Raw genomic sequence first — 16844 nt, 5'->3', positions numbered from 1 at the left:
TTTCAATATACCCATTCGTTTTTAATAGTTTTCTTATTAATTCATTAAGTGATATCATCAACTCTTATATAAATAAAATCTCTAATTCAAAAAGGATATATATGTAGAAAAAATTTCATACATTCGCTAAATATTTTCAAAATAATTAATAAAACTTAGATCATTACACAATGTCAAAATAATTAATAGTCTTTCGTTAATTTATAAGTTCACAACTGTATATGAAATTTATTAATCAAAGGTTTCCGCCAAAAGAATGTCTATCATTTAGGGTTCTTCAACCGTAAAAGCCTAAACATTTAAAACTACGTTAAACTGTATGTTGAAGATAGAAAAACTATAAATTGAAATTGTATGAGGAACATACGCTAAGACTAATTAATTTCAATATACCCATTGGTTTTTTATAGTTTTTTTTATTAATTCATTAAGTGATATTATTATCAACTCTTATAGAAATAAAATCTCATGTAGAAAATTATTTTCACTTATCAGTCTTCATTCTAAATAAACTAGCTTAGATAATAGTCCCTTCTGGATACTAAAAATTTCATGACCTTGGTCGCTAAGAATATAACTCCTTGTCATCTTGACTGGTTTAGATATTTATTTATTTTATTCTTTCCCATCCCCTTTAAAGATAATGATCCTCGGACATATCTAAACTGAAACTTTTAGATTCTTCATATTTTGAAACTGAAACTTTTTGCATCCAATCCAGAGCCTTCTTGTAATTATCATATTTGGCGACCTATCGTGTTTTTTTCTACTAAATAAAAAGTTTATTTTTAAATGTCTTTTCAAATCTTTTTCCGGTATCTCTTTTAAAATATATTTTTGTTTGAGGTTTAGAAAAAAAAATCTAAAATTAAATGATTTTTGAATTTTAAAATTACATTTTGAATTAAAAGTTTATTTTCTGTGTTTCTTATAAATTTTCAACATAAAAAGATTACATTTTAATTTCTGGAATTCATCGATTTTTAAACCTTAAAATATGTTGGCGATATTAACAGTCATCATAATCAAAATAATTTCACATTAATAATTTATTACATTAAATGCAACTAAAAATAGGCACAGCGTGCGCCTTAAGGCACATTTTAAATGTCTTTTTCAAATCTTTTTGAGGTATCCTTTTAAAAATATATTTCTGTTTGAGGCTTAGGAAAAAAGTAAAAAATTAATTGGTTTTCGAATTTTAAAATTGCATTCCGAATCAATAGTTTATTTTCTGCGTGTCTTATAAGTTTTCAATATAAAAAGATCACACTTAAATTTCTTGAATTTATCGATTTTTAAACCTTAAAATATGTTGGCTATATTAACAGTCATCATAATCAAAATAATTTCACATTAATAATTTATTACATTAAATGCAACTAAAAATAGGCACAGCGTGCGCCTTAAGGCACATTTTAAATGTCTTTTTCAAATCTTTTTGAGGTATCCTTTTAAAAATATATTTCTGTTTGAGGCTTAGAAAAAAATTAATTGGTTTTTGAATTTTAAAACTGCATCTAGAATCAATACTTTATTTTCTGTGTTTCTTATAAATTTTCAATATAAAAAGATCACACTTAAATTTCTTGAATTTATCGATTTTTAAACCTTAAAATATGTTGGCGATATTAACAGTCATCATAATCAAAATAATTTTACATTAATAATTCGTTACATTAAATACAACTAAAAATAGGCAACTAAGAATAAAATTTTTCAGAGAAGAACAGGTTTTTTTTCTTCATTAAGAAATTAGTTAATTTTAAGTTCGTTAATATACCATGCAAATTTATGATTCTGGTCAGTGTTAAATTTTCAAAAATTTAACACTGATGCGGAATTCCTAACGACCAGTTATCACTGGGATACGAACCCGGTTCACCTCATTGAAATGCGTTCAAATGTAACTACTATAAAAGATTAATAATTATTTACAACTGAAATTTAACTAAAATTGTGAAGGTTAAGAGGACAATAGATGCTAGTAAAAAAAATTTGCAAAAAAAAAATTTAAATCATATGTACTAGATTTATTCTACTTATTAAAGGAAATTGTTAAATATAAATAATTTATTTACTTGGACTTTCAAACACATTGAATTTTCATAATATAATGAATAATTCGTTTGCATAATTCGAAAACAGTATAAGAAAATTTTAAAGATATAATTTTTAGCAAATATTACTATGGAAGTTATGTTGAAATAATAAGTCATAAAATATCATTATTTCAAATAAAATAAAAATTAAATACTATATGAAATTTAAATAATAAATAAAAATAAAGCATTTTGATTCAGCAGTTTGCTTTTAATGACATTTATTAAATAGTTACCCATAAACAGATATGTGCTTTGTGGTTTGACCAACTAGGCAATTGTCCAGGGCCACAAAAATTTAGAGCAGCTGAAAATCAGTTACCATCATGGGTTTATATATTTGAGTTGATTAAATTTAAAATAACTTCTTATTTTATATATTTAAAATTTATAAAAACATAAAAGGAAACATAAATTTAAAGAAAAAACATAAAATAAATTAACCTTTGAGAATCAAGAATAAAATAATTTGTTTAAAAACATAATCTAAATTAACCTTTGAGTTATACTTGATGATTAAAAAATTTTATTCGCTTCAAAAATTATACAGATTGTATAAAAATTTCGATTTTTAATATTATCTACATAATTTTTGAAGCGAAAGAAGTCTTAAAAGTATATCTTTTCTTTTCTGTTTCTTGGTATTATTCATTTTATCTTTCAGTTATTCTTAGATCAGTAAAACAATAATACAAAATCTATCTGACCTTTCATCTCCCTCTCAACTTATAGGGTTGCCGAACTTTCCCACTTTCCCTTTTATATATATATGGTCTCACTTTGTGATGATAATTACAATAATCTCTCACATTTTCAACTGTTTAGTGAATATCAACTTAACTGCAAGAGGTAAGTTTTTATATTGTTTTGAATTAGCAAAAAAAAATTTTTTTATTTCAAATTGGAACAATTTTTTATTATTAAGTTTCAACAAACTAGGGATGACATGAGTCTCGCTTATCATTTTGAAGTTTCAATTTTATTTATTGTAAGTTTATTAAAGCAGAAGTGACCAACACCCTCTGGCTGATAGAGGCATCCCTCTCCCCTTCTGTTCAGCAAAAAATTAAAATACCTGAAATATTTAAAACCGCAATTTTTTAGTCACGTCTAAACGCAATGGAGAATCTCTCAATTATTTCATTGTGAATAATATCTTGTAAGACCTCATTTTCAGAAGATAAATTTAATTTTGATAAAAATCACAGCAAAAATAATACTGAAAAAAATACCATAGAGGATAAATAATGAAATTATTAATTAATTGATTAATTAACTTTACTAAAAAACGGTTATGCGATGCTTGCTTTAACAATTTATTAAACACCCAAATTAATTTGGGTTGTTGAGTTCAACCTCAACAACCCAATCAAATTTATTAAATATCTATTTGAAAGTAATAAGGTATTTTTTTTGGAAAAAAACTCTATTAATACATATTCAATTAATACACGTATAATATGCGAGAATTATTTTAAAGTTCACTGAACTTTTTTTTAAAATTATTTTTCTATATTTTTCACTTATGTCTGTATATCTCTGTAGCATTATCAACCTTAATTTATCAATCAAAATATTAAAAATTCCCGTGCAACAAAACTGCTGGTTTTAAATGTGTTCTCCAATTTGTTATATTCATTGTAACGATGTGAATTGATAATAATAAAATTGATTGGAAAAATATCACCCATTAATATGATGATATCACCCCATGCAAATACAAAAAATGCCCTGAGTTATTAACAATCAAAGCCTACTAAGATACTGACTATTATTAGTAAACTACATTAACAATGTACTCTATTGCGGTTAATTTTGCGATAAATTATGAATATTTTCAAAAAAGATGAAATATTTCCTTTTTTAGACATAACATCACTTTTTATATATACTTAACTTTTAATACTTATTTTTAATTGTAAATACAATTATATAATAATATCGTTTTAAATAAATTATAATCTAACAGTAATCTTTCAGAGGGTTAATCGTCTGACGTGTTAAAAACATCGATAAAAATCATTAAATGTTTTAAAAAATTTATAAAAAAATAACTCGTTAAAAAAGAATTATGTTTGTTTTGAATCACAATAAAATAAAATAACTGTTATTAGTGAGATTAAGAACAGCTTTAGAGCTAAAAAACCCTAATCAATTTGTTAAAGAAAATGAAGTTGGGAAGATTACTTTCAACAAACTTTAAATAAATCCTTATAGATTAGATTATTTTTCGAAATATTTAATTGGGTAATTTCACTTCAAGAAGAAGAAGAAGATCACGAATACCCACACTTGACCTATAACGTCAGAGCCAGCTGATCGTTCATAAGCAAAATGACGTGTAAAATTTGAGCTAAGTTCTGAGCTAGCTAAACACAGCTCCGTAGCGGACATCGAAATTTCTAAAATATAATTCTTTCTCAGCTACATCTTTTACTACATCTTTTCCCAGCTACATCTTTTTATGGATATATTATTTATTTTTTTTACATATATTATATTAAAACAGTAATATAGTTTTGTTTTGTATGCCTGGCAACTACGATGCATAATTAGTTTGTTAATGCTCTACATGGCTTTGTATGTCCCTTTGTGTTAAGTAAGAAAAATATAGTGAAAGAATTGAAATATTTGTGAAAGAATGTAGAATGTGTAACGTAAGAGAATCGATACTTGACAGGGTTTGATAAATTGAAATAGAATAGAAAGAACAGTTGCTGACGTAAATAAATGCCACGTTTCAACAAGCAATGAGGATCGAGATACACCAGTTGCATGTATCTCATTATGTTCGAATAATTTGATTACATTAAATTTAGATTAAACGGCCGGAATCGAATCGAACATTAATATTTATATAAAAATGAATGCGGTGCTTTTTTTCGGTGTTTTTCCAGTGCCTTTTTTCTGTGAAGGGAGAGTCTTTTTCTTGGTTCCCTTTATCTGGATTTTCTTCCAATGTTTTTTATTTCAGCGACCTTTTTTTCCACCAAAAATTTTATTAAATGAACTAGGTTAGAAGGAACAAACGTAATGCAGAAATAGAGTGCAGTTTTTTTTTAATGATTTTATTAGGTTCCTTAAATTAAGATTGAATTCCAATGCATCACGATGAAACATTTTATGAATAAAAATGACAAATCTGTTATTTGTTAATTTTCATTTTTCCTCTCAGTTTTAAATGCATTTTTTTTTCAGGTGTTTGAAATAAATAGATATTCCAAATCAAAGAAAGATGATTGTTATTGTGACACTTATGGCCTTTTTGGTTGTGCATGATTCCCTTGCACTAAACCCCAATTATCGTAAGTAAAAGAAAATATTTTGGAGAAGAAAAAAAAAACATTTTTTCTAAGCATTTGTAAATTATTTATGAATAAGTTGAACCCCATTATAGTGAACTTCCTGTAGACATAGTCATAAGTTCACTAAAATCGAATGGTTCGCTGTATCCAAATTCTTTGACTAATTATTTTTTTAGCATTAATAGTATTGTTGGATATTGTGATTACGATATTACATAACTTGCTTATAAATGATTAAATAGATTATAAATCAAACATTAATGCAAAAGAAAATTACTTTATTTTTTCGTTTAAGGGTAGAAATAAGTGATTTGCGATTGACTACAATTCGAATTAAAGCTGGGTCTGTCAACTTTCGTATTATTAATTTGTAAGGAACCCAGTATCTTCTGGTCATCAATTTGATTAAATGAAAGAAAAAATTCAAAATATTTAATGCCGATTTCACTTTCGAGATAAAAGTAAGCGTAATTTAAGGGTAAAAAAAGGAATGTGGTGCTTAACAACTTGTTCACTCTAATGTAAAAACTAATAACATGCAAGAGTAAGATATGACGAAATGAATAAAATGCAGTAATTTACAATCGTCAACTTCTTGAGCCACGGTGGCTCAGGGAATAGAGCGCTCGCCTCCCAATGTGTTGATCTGGGTTCGAATCCCAGCGATAGTAGGTTGATACAGATTCCGCATCCGGCTCGCACCAACCACATTGCTGACGTAAAATACGTTCAGTGGTAGACTGATCATGGGTTAGTCCCCGTGACGTAAAGTTAACCGTGGGAGGCAAATGCGAGTTAGTTTCATCAGAAAGCCCTTCACGTAGTCATCTAGGAATTGTGTTCTATGTTGGGTTCAAAATTACGAGGATATGAAGTTGAACATTAGCAGTCGCAAACTCTTAACATGGGGTCGGCTGTTCAACGACAGTTATAAAATTAAATCTCCAACTTATGCAAATTCAAAGTTGGAGAAATGTAATAAAAAATACTCAAACTACTAATTTTAAGCTTCCTACTGTAAATGTATGAAATAAAAGTATAAAATAACGTTTACTTAAATGGTGGGAGCTCAGAAGGAACCAGTAAAAAATCTCACTATTACGGACTGTTCACTAAATCCCTGGTTTTGGCGGTGTATGACTGTAGCTTGTATTAGCACTGTTGCCTGCATTTGTATAGCTTGTATTAGCGTTATATATTTTCTGTTTTAATGGCATATGGAATTTCAACTAAATTTTTTTTCATGCGATGCTTTGCAAAGGGTAAGAAAATAATAGTGTATTTAAGTACATACGAGAAAGCAAACAAGAAAACGAACAATAATATGAGATAAAAAATTTAATTTCTCTTGACGGTGTTATTAAGTTTAAATTGGTTTCTGTACTCGTACACATTAAAAGAACCTTGGATTTGGATCTTTGGATTTGGGAATAAAGTTTTATATTTTATAACCATCCACTGTGGGCCAGAAGATCATGATCTTTGGCCAAAAGTCAAAAATTAAATTTTCAACTAAAATAAATCTAGGTAGTTTTAATAGTGCCCAAATTAAGAATTCATAATCATTCCAAACATTATAATTTACTTTTTGGACTGACGGGAGTACAATGTAATAAAAAATATGTTTAAAAAATTTTTTTTAATGTAACTTATAAATTTTTATTTCAGAAATATATATAGGAATTTCACCTTACTGTTACATTTTTATCAGAGTAATTAGTCTGAAACTATGGTACAATTTTTCAATTTGTTGGATTAGTTAATACTCTTGACAAACTTATAGTTTATATCTTATCATTTGACATTTTACAATGTTTGAATGACTTTCGAAACTTAGTTCCAAAAAGTTCCACGAGGTAATTAACTAAACTTAATTAGCTTTTCTTTGTTGTCTTCTTGGATGTTTCTCTTTTCGAAAAAATCTGCCCCATTTTGCCCATATTGCAAAGGTGGACTAAATATACCGAAAAACATAAATTATATTTTTGTTTCATGTTTTCGCGTTATTTTGTAATTAATTCGCATTATTTTGTAATATTACTTCGGAAATATAATTNTTGTTGGATTAGTTAATACACTTGACAAACTTATAGTTTATATCTTATCATTTGACATTTTACAATGTTTGAATCACTTTCAAAACTTATCTCCGAAAAGTTCCACGAGGTAATTAGCTAAGCTTTTTTTTTGTCTTCTTTGTTTCTTGTTTCGAAAAAACCTGCCCCATTTTGCCCATATTGCAAAGGTGGACTAAATATACCGAAAAACATAAATTATGTTTTTGTTTCATGTTTTCGCGGTATTTTATAATTAATTCGCATTATTTTGTAATATTACTTCGGAAATATAATTTGCTTTTCATTTTTAATATAAAATTACGAAAATTATTAATATTTCATGCTATATTTAATTATTTAAACGTTTTGTATATTTAATTATTTAAACGTACTATATTATTTTTTTTTATTTTTGCTCGCCATATTTCAGCCGCCATTTTGTTTTCTTGGGTACTTTTAGTGTATTTCAAAAATTCAACTATCAATTCAATTTACCAGCATATAAAAACCTCTAAATAAAAAATCCCAAATTTTGAAACAAACTTTATCAAAATACTAATTTTGACCACGAAACCTTGGTTGCTGGCCCACTGTGCCATCCGACTCAATTTTGGGTTTACGACTACTAATATCCGACTCCGTATCCTTGTAATTATGAATCAATCCAAAAGACTAGGAAACTCCTGGTACCCAAAGAGGTATGATTTGTTATGGGTGCATGGAGGACTTTGTGACTCGACCGATTGAGCGTGTATCAGTAACCATTTACTGCACGGGGAGTCTTCTGACGGCTGGGATCGAACCCTCAACCTCTTGAACATGAGCCCAGTGCCCTGCCAACGAGGTTATCCTTGCCCTGGGAACAAGGTCTGTTAAACAACAGTATATCTAACCTAAGAGAAAACCTGGGTCACCATAAATTTTACACCCTAGACAATAACCATTGGGAGGTGAGCGCTCTGTCCCCTGAGCTCTAGTATATCAGTAAAAAGAAAAATCTTTATTCATTTTAATCTTAAAAGTCATATTTATTGAAATAATATTTAGTGTATAGAAATATCTGGCGACTCAACTTGCCAAAAATTATAGTACATTTGGTTAAGTCAGACTTTGGCACTGCAGCTGAATTGAAATCTGATTTTGAGATAAGTGCTCTTGAGGCGTTGTAAGTTGCAAAAACAATTCGTTCCATTAGTAATCAAAGTCAGAAAGTGGTAAGTACTGAAGACCAACTAGATATAAGTGAATGAGAGATGGATTTTCCTCAAACTTCAAAACACCTTTTTCCCATCAACTATCCAGTGAGAAATTCTAGAAATAGTACTAAAAAATCAGAAAAAATTTCGAATATACATTTACATTGGCCAAATATAGGAATAAAAGTGGAAGATCAAATCAAAATAAAAAGAAATAAATTACCTTTTACATTAACTTCAGAAAAAGGAAGAAAATTTTAAGAGACTGAAAGAGCTGAAAAAAAGTTAAAGCAAGAAAGTATGATGAAAAGAAAAAAAAATATTTAAAAGGATGAAAAAAAGCTTCAAAATTATGGGGGAAAAGATTAAACAAAACGCGATAAAATAATAGTAATAAAATATCATCGGATTACACAATGATAAACATTCATGATTTAGACTCGATTATTAAAGTGTGAGAAAGAAAATTAAAAATATTATTTTATTTTGTATTGAACCCCATTTTGCTTTTCATTTCATGATTGAAAAAAAAGCAAAATTTTTCACGTTAACTGTGGTTAGATGTTATAATTCCAAGAAAGAAAACCTTGTTTTTAGACATTTGTATGGCCTATGAATTCCTAAAGAGCATAAAAAATTCTCAAACTTAAGTGTTTTTTCACTGGAAAATTTAGTGTTCATTCACTGGTAAGAGCTGTTCCTTCACTTGGTCATCTTACTACTTATTATTTGGATCACCAAAAGCTTAAACCAATATTATGTAAGTTCTCCAATTTTTTTTTACATGATTCGGTATTTAATAACAAATATATTGGCACTGCCATTTAGCTAAAATTACAAATTTTGAAATTTTTATGATTTTTTTAAAGGCAAGCTAATTTTAAGTGTTCCTACTCTGATTAGTTTACCCTACTATTTTAATTACTTCAGATGCAATTAAACAATCTGCATCACCGATAGCTTACTTAACATTGCATCTTGTGATTTGCAGTTAAAATTTTAATAAATTAATTAATGATACTTGAGTTTTTTTTTAGTTTTTTTTTTCATCTGATGGAAACTTAGAAAATCATATTAAGATAAGAACACGTCGATATTATCTGCTATGTCCACTTTGATCGATGTTTTACATCTTTTCTGTATATGTGCTCAATATCATTTATATACTATGTAATATTAATCGAAATGTTGCAAGGTATAAAAAACATACTGATAACATCTTCCTAACCACCATCAATTTTTGTTTACGATTATTCGAATAGTATTTAATAATATAATAGTACTAGGAGGCTCGCTAACGCTCGCCAACCCCCGAGAATTGCTACGCAATCCTATGTGGTTCACGCCGTGAACCATGGCTCGCTGCGCTCGCTCGCCAATGAACACAATGTTCTAGCACAAAGACATAATATATTATCATCAAAGACATAGTATTTTATCATCAAAGACATAGTATTGTACTTATGTAGAAGAATTCTACCAATGTTCTTATTGGCTTTTAAAAANGTTTAGATATTGAAAATCCGATCATTATAACAAAAGTTATTCAGGGTGATATCTTTTTTTTTTTTGCTGACTGTACAATCTAAATAGCTAATATACTTTTTTAAAAGCCAATAAGAACATTGGTAGAATTCATCTACATAAGTACAATACTATGTCTTTGATGATAAAATACTATGTATTTGATGATAATATATTATGTCTTTGTGCTAGAACACTGTGCTCATTGGCGAGCGAGCGCAGCGAGCCATGGTTCACGGCGTGAACCACATGGGATTGCGTAGCAATTCTCGGGGGTTGGCGAGCGTTAGCGAGCAGGGGGCTGAGCCTCCTAGTTGTTTATTATTTTGTTTGGTTTTTGTGAATTTTAATTTAATTGTTACATATGCTTCATAGTGTGTGACATTTGGGTAATAACAATTCATAGAGCAATAACAATTATGATTGGTGGCGTGCCCAAAATATTGTGTCACGTGCCATAAATGGCACGCGTGCCATTGGTTCGCCATCCCTGATTTATACTATGTAATATTAATCGAAATGTTGCAAGGTATAAGAAACATACTGATAACATATTCCTAACCACCATCAATTTTTGTGTACGATTATTCGAATAGTATTTAATAATATAATAGTATTTAACAATATAATAGTGTTTAACATATATAAAATTCACTTCTTGCTACAACACTTTCCACTTGAAGAAGATTTCACGCCATCGCAAATTAATTTACTATAAAATTCAATGGTGGTTGAAAAGCTCATTTAACTGTTTGCCAGATCTAAAATAAAGTCCTATTAAGGCTTATAATATACTTTATAAATAATATACTTTATAAATAATATTTTATTGTCTAAATTAGCATTCTCAAATGTGTAAATAGGTAGAAATCAAACGTTTTTCTAACGTAAAACTCTTATAACTTTTTCAGCTATTGGTTCTACCAACTCGTGTTTGTACTTATTTAGTTCATCGTAAAATACAGCATCGGAAGCAGTACCACACTTGTTTAAACATCAGTATTTAAATTTCTTCTTTTTTGTATCTTTTTTTTTTATTATCTTTTTATGCGAAAACCCGCCACAGAATTTTTGTCATGTATGGTCATCCAAGACAACCCTAAATAAATTCCTTTAAATCCCGGTTTGTTATTTTGAAAAGCCTCCCTAAACCTTAATTAGACTCTATTACCAGTATTTGAGGTATTTAATTGCATAACACCTAAATTATGAAATAATATAATTCAAACAAAAGGTGAGAACGAACCAATATTGTTTTATCAAAGCAATACATTCAATAAATTTACTATAGGGTCTTTTTTTTAAATTTCAGGTGACTGCTCAGATAACGAATGTTATTATTACGATAATCAAACGGATCCCAGAAATCAAGTTATAGACCTCTATGATGCAATAGAAAGCAAAATGGCAGACTCAATTCCAATGCCAGACTTTGATTTATATGCCTCCTTCCATGGTGGGATTCTGAAGTACTATTATGATGATACCATGGATTCTGAATGCATTTGTCCTTTAACCAGAAAAAGTGATGATATATATGCTATTTTTCATGATGACGTCCCGCTGGACATTCAATATAACTGGACAATCCACTGGTCTCCTTTCACTAGCTACACCATAAATGGAAGTATGGATATAAGTGCCCAAGTTTTCTACGAGGTTTATTTCATCAACGATACGTAAGTAATAGTTAAATTACTTAAAGAGTAACTTAAATTGATTTGCTTAGAGCAGAGTTTCTTTAAAGCTGTAAATTTATGGAAAATAAAAACAAACACACTTTCTTTTTCAGCATTCTAGTTCCTGCAGTAAATCTGCGCATTTGTTTGCTTATATATCAATAACAATATCTGTGGTTCCTTTACATGTAAAATCGAATGCACAGATATGATATCTTTACATTATGTAAAAATATCATAACATTATGTAATGGATAACATTATGTAAAAATTTTCATAACGCTTGTTCAATGCACAATTTTATCTTAGACTGTTTGTGAAAAAACTACCCTTAAGTTCCATCTTCAACATAAAAAAATCCCTACGTATTCAAATGACATGTAGCCATCAAAAAGCATTCATGTGAAAAACTTGTGTTTTTGATGTATCAATGGGAAAGGTGCGTTTATTTTTAATTAAATTATCAAATATTGGCAAAATAGTCACCAAAGGTAGACAGAGCACTTATTTAGATTTGATCCACACTTTAAATCACTGTGATTTAAGGCCAAAATGTTTTCTCATACAAAAAATGTACTAAATGAAAACCTTAGAAATCGAAATACTTTTGCGATTCCTAAACAAAAATAAATATTCGATGCTTGTAAAACTGAAGTGACTGACAAAAATATCAAAACAGATTTGGTGACTCCTTCTGAAGGACATGCGACCCACACTTTATGAAATTCTAGCTTAGTGCCAACAGTACAGTGCCAAACAGTGCTTCAGTTCACATTTTAAGATGCAATTTAAATGGTTGATGGGATTTACTTTAAATATAGAAATTAATATGTATCGATGATAGTATGTTAATGCGCCTAAGACGCTTCTTACATAGTATTAAAACTCGTTTTTCATCTAATATTTAACAATAATTTTAAAAATTTATTGTAATGTAAAGAAAATTTTAAATCATTTGAAATTATGTAATTTTAAATAACAAATTACAACAAAAAGTTAAAATTTTGACTTCTTTTGAATTTCTCTACTCAGAAACTATTCACCCATTAAAAACGATAAAAGTGCATTAAGAAAAACATTTATATCTAGATACCACAAGGATAGTATGGATTACTCACTTTATTTCAGTTCTTAAATTTTAAACTAAATAAAATGCTTTGCAGTCGATTGTATATATCAGGGGTTTCCAACTTACATGAGGCCGAGGGCCACAATTAAAAACACAAATCAAATGGCGCGCCACAACTTTATCAAAATTTTATGAAGGGCTTTTTTATGTTTGACAGAACATTAAATATTACTGTCGGATTTTTAATGAGTTGTACAAAACAAAAGTATTGAATTACAAATTAAAATATGAAGTAGATTTTTAAAAATATTTAATTGTTATTAATAATACTTTTAAAAATATTAAATAAATAATAAAAATTCGGGCTACAATAACTTTAATGTGCACCTATGCATTAAACAAATAATGTGCAACAGATATCTAATTGCGAAGATGTAAAACTTTAAAAAGGTTGGTATTAAAACTTACATAGTAGCACACAAAATATTCAATGAGAAAATTGAGATTTGTCTGCTACAACCACCAGACAATAGATATTTACATTTAAAATTTACAAATGTGTGTGTAAATATTTTCGTCCAAAATGAGTGAGTGGTTTCAAAAAGTTAAATCGGATAATTTCTTCGAGAAAATTTCTGATACGCACATGCTAAATTATATTAACAAAATACAAAAAGAAATGAAATAAAATAGAGCTACATACATGATTATTTTTGCATTTGAATAAATATTTTCCTGGGTGTANTATATATATATATATATAAAGCCGTAAATCAAAATAAAGAAAAGATAAAAATAATCTCTTCATCAGCTCACACGATTATATCCACAAAAAGGGAGTGCTTTCTAATATTGCATTAATGCAGTCAAATCAAAATTTATCAATACAACTGTCTGAGGAGCACCAAAAAATTGAAACAGAAATGGAACAATTGAGCAGAAATTTAAAATGAAAAAAAAAATTGCAAAATTAAACAATAAATCAAAAATTAATTTTTCTATTCTTTAAAAGAAAGTTCAAAACGATCAAGAGTTTTTCAGAAATTTCACTTTGTACTATTAAACAGGATTTATTAAAAGTGAGACTCCGGCATTGTGGAGGATCATCCCCCATTAAATTATGTTTTCTCTCCTTTTACCATCACATTTTGTTTTCCGGACGATTATTGTTGGGTAATATAATTTGTTATTAATTTTGTCTTGTGATACAAAATAAAATCTCTAACATATCAAGATAAAAAAATTGCCAAATTTTATCGCATTAATCAAGTTGTATCACATATTTTAAAACCATATTTCGTTGTTAATTTTACAAAAATAATTACTTATTCAATTCGGTCGAAGCTTTTTGGTGTTCTCATAGATAAAGAAAGAAGAGTAGATTTCCCCATCTTCTGGTACTTTTGCCTATAGTACTTTCATCTCGGTGTATGTGTATAAAAGTACAGCATATTCAGTGCAGAGTAATGGCGTATTTTCATTGATATCCTGATAATCTCTTTTTTTTCTCAATTAGCTAAAATCAAATGTCAAAACTATTTTCAATGATTTGTATACTTCTTTAGAAATAACACATATCTAAGCAAATTTTGTCGTTTCAGCAATGGTGGTGGGCCATCAATTGACAGAGTAAACATTACATCATTCGACATCTACTCTTGGTGGTTCGAAGGACAGCCTCTGAAGATGCTAGAAAAGATTCCCGATGAATTATTTAACAAAACTATGGGTTTTGTTCTGAAGCAGATCATTGAAGATAAAATGGCGTTGACCTATAACAACGCAATACAAGATGCCAAGAGAAATTTTCACAGACCTACATTTCACCAGAGACGAGCAAGCAGCGTTAAGATCCTCAACTTACTTAAATCCCGAAGAAAGAATAATACTCGGAAATCAAAGTATTTTTTTAAAAGAATGAACAATTCATTATAACATTGCTGCAGTTACTATAAGAGCTCTTTTTAAAGGTAAAGTTAAAAAATGGTATATACACGAGCCTTAAGTAATATTGGAATCAAAATAAAAAATAATAACATTGAAATCTTTGAATTACTAGTGAGAAAGGCGGGATAAAACCTTTTTAATTGCTTAATGAAGCACGTTTCTAATCCTGTTTCTTCTGGCAACATAAGCAGATTTATATGTTTTCGATCCCTCCTTCCACGGCAGCGATTCGCATTTGTCGTTTTTCTGCATTAATGCTAATTTGCAACTTGTTGATGCTTTACAACCATATATGATTCTTGACACCCCAACATGCAAGGATACAAACTTGTCATTTGTGCATCTACATTACTTGTACCGGTGTATGCCACGCGGGTATACAGTCAACTTCTGACCTTCTGCAGACTATATCCCAGACATAGATAGATAGTTTACAGTACATATACAACTGTATAGGATGCATACTTTTTTTAAACAAGGATTTTAACAATATATGCTAAGTATGGTCATCACTGACAACCTTAAATATTATATGCTACCATTATTATGATCATCATACATCATACTCCTTTTTATAGCAAGTATCATATACATATTTTTAATTATGTAGTCTAGTAACATGTAATAAACCTTTTTTATGCTTTGTGTTGTGTACAATTAAATATAGCTCATTTCATTTAATTCTGATAAACTAACATTTCTAATTCATTCTATCTAACTTCAAAATTAAAAAAGAAAATGCATACTATTGTTTTGCATATTTTTATTGCATTATTTTGGCTACGTTACAATTTCTTTGGTCATTAAACAACACTGACGAAAACAAAGCGCGGGCACCTCTGTCAAGTAGTCCCCTGTGACGTCATTAGTAGCGCTGTGATCGTTTGTGTAGAGGTACCTCGTTTGCTCACCGAAGATAGTAGCGTAGAGACATTTTGAAATGTAGTTTATCCCAATTGTTTTCTTTCTTTTCGAATTTTTCTTAGCTTGCCCATCGTTAATATATCCAGTTGTCCTCGACTAGAGACTCGAGGTGGGCCACTCACAGGCTACCTGTTACAGAAACTTCGGTGTTCTAAAAAAATGGGTGTCCACTCTGTAGAGTCAGTGCACTGAGAGACACAGGGGTCCGCTAACCTGGTCAGGGCCGCAAAAAGGCCAGAACACCTGCTTCAGACTTTTTTTTAAGACTTCTGACCAAGAGGCATAAGTTAGTTACAGAGACGTAACTGTCTCATCTCACATCGTAACTGCCTCATTTCAGAAATAACTGTTGTCCAGAGACTTGATACAGGTTGCCTGTATACCAGGAGTTCTGTGGTGTGCATCCCTTGGTTGTGAGCCACGACCAAAATAATGATCTGAGAATACCTGTCTTTGATAAAGAAAAATTGGGGGCCGATTCTCTTCAATGATGAGTTATGATTTTTAGTCTAAACAGCTACTTAAGACGCGTTCTCATCTGGAGAGAACCAGGAAGTCGATATCGACCCTCTAACATTGTTTTAAAAAAACTGACTATGGTCGAGGTGATCTGATGGTCTTGACAGTGATCGTGGTGCACGGGCATACCGACCTTTATGTGAACGATAGAGGTACTCTGATAGGACAGTGTTACGGAGACAAAACCTTTGAAACCCATATGAAACTTTTCCGTGAAGCATGAGGACAAAATTTTATCTTAATGATAACGGACTTAATGAGGTGGACGAATACCTCCAATAGAAGGATATTCAACAATCGGAATGGTCTGCAATGTCTCCTGACATTAATCCCATCGAACATGTATGTGACGGTCAAGAGTGGCTCGGTGCAAGAATGGATTTTGTTGTTTCAGGGATTATTAAGGACCCTTGCAAGCAATATGAAACACCGGTGCGAGAGTTGTGTAGCTGCTAGAGACGATCATATACCATATTTAAAATATTTCTCTGACTGACAGGGTGTCGGTGATATTTTGGCAAG

The 16844-nt window shown here is 29.6% G+C and overlaps 1 protein-coding gene across 1 annotated transcript; it reads left to right on the top strand.

The window, feature by feature from the left end:
- Positions 1-2823: 2823 nt before the first annotated feature.
- LOC107444403 (uncharacterized) lies at positions 2824-15522 on the top strand. The gene is made up of 4 exons (XM_016058528.4): positions 2824-2951; positions 5301-5407; positions 11497-11863; positions 14534-15522. Exons 2-4 carry the CDS (start codon positions 5338-5340, stop codon positions 14865-14867), a joined length of 771 nt encoding a protein of 256 aa, XP_015914014.1. The 5' UTR covers positions 2824-2951; positions 5301-5337; the 3' UTR covers positions 14868-15522.
- Positions 15523-16844: the final 1322 nt, after the last annotated feature.

The sequence above is a fragment of the Parasteatoda tepidariorum genome, chromosome 1 (genome assembly GCF_043381705.1).
Source record: "Parasteatoda tepidariorum isolate YZ-2023 chromosome 1, CAS_Ptep_4.0, whole genome shotgun sequence".
NCBI lineage: Eukaryota > Metazoa > Arthropoda > Arachnida > Araneae > Theridiidae > Parasteatoda > Parasteatoda tepidariorum.
This window is presented reverse-complemented; position numbering and strand designations above follow the sequence as displayed.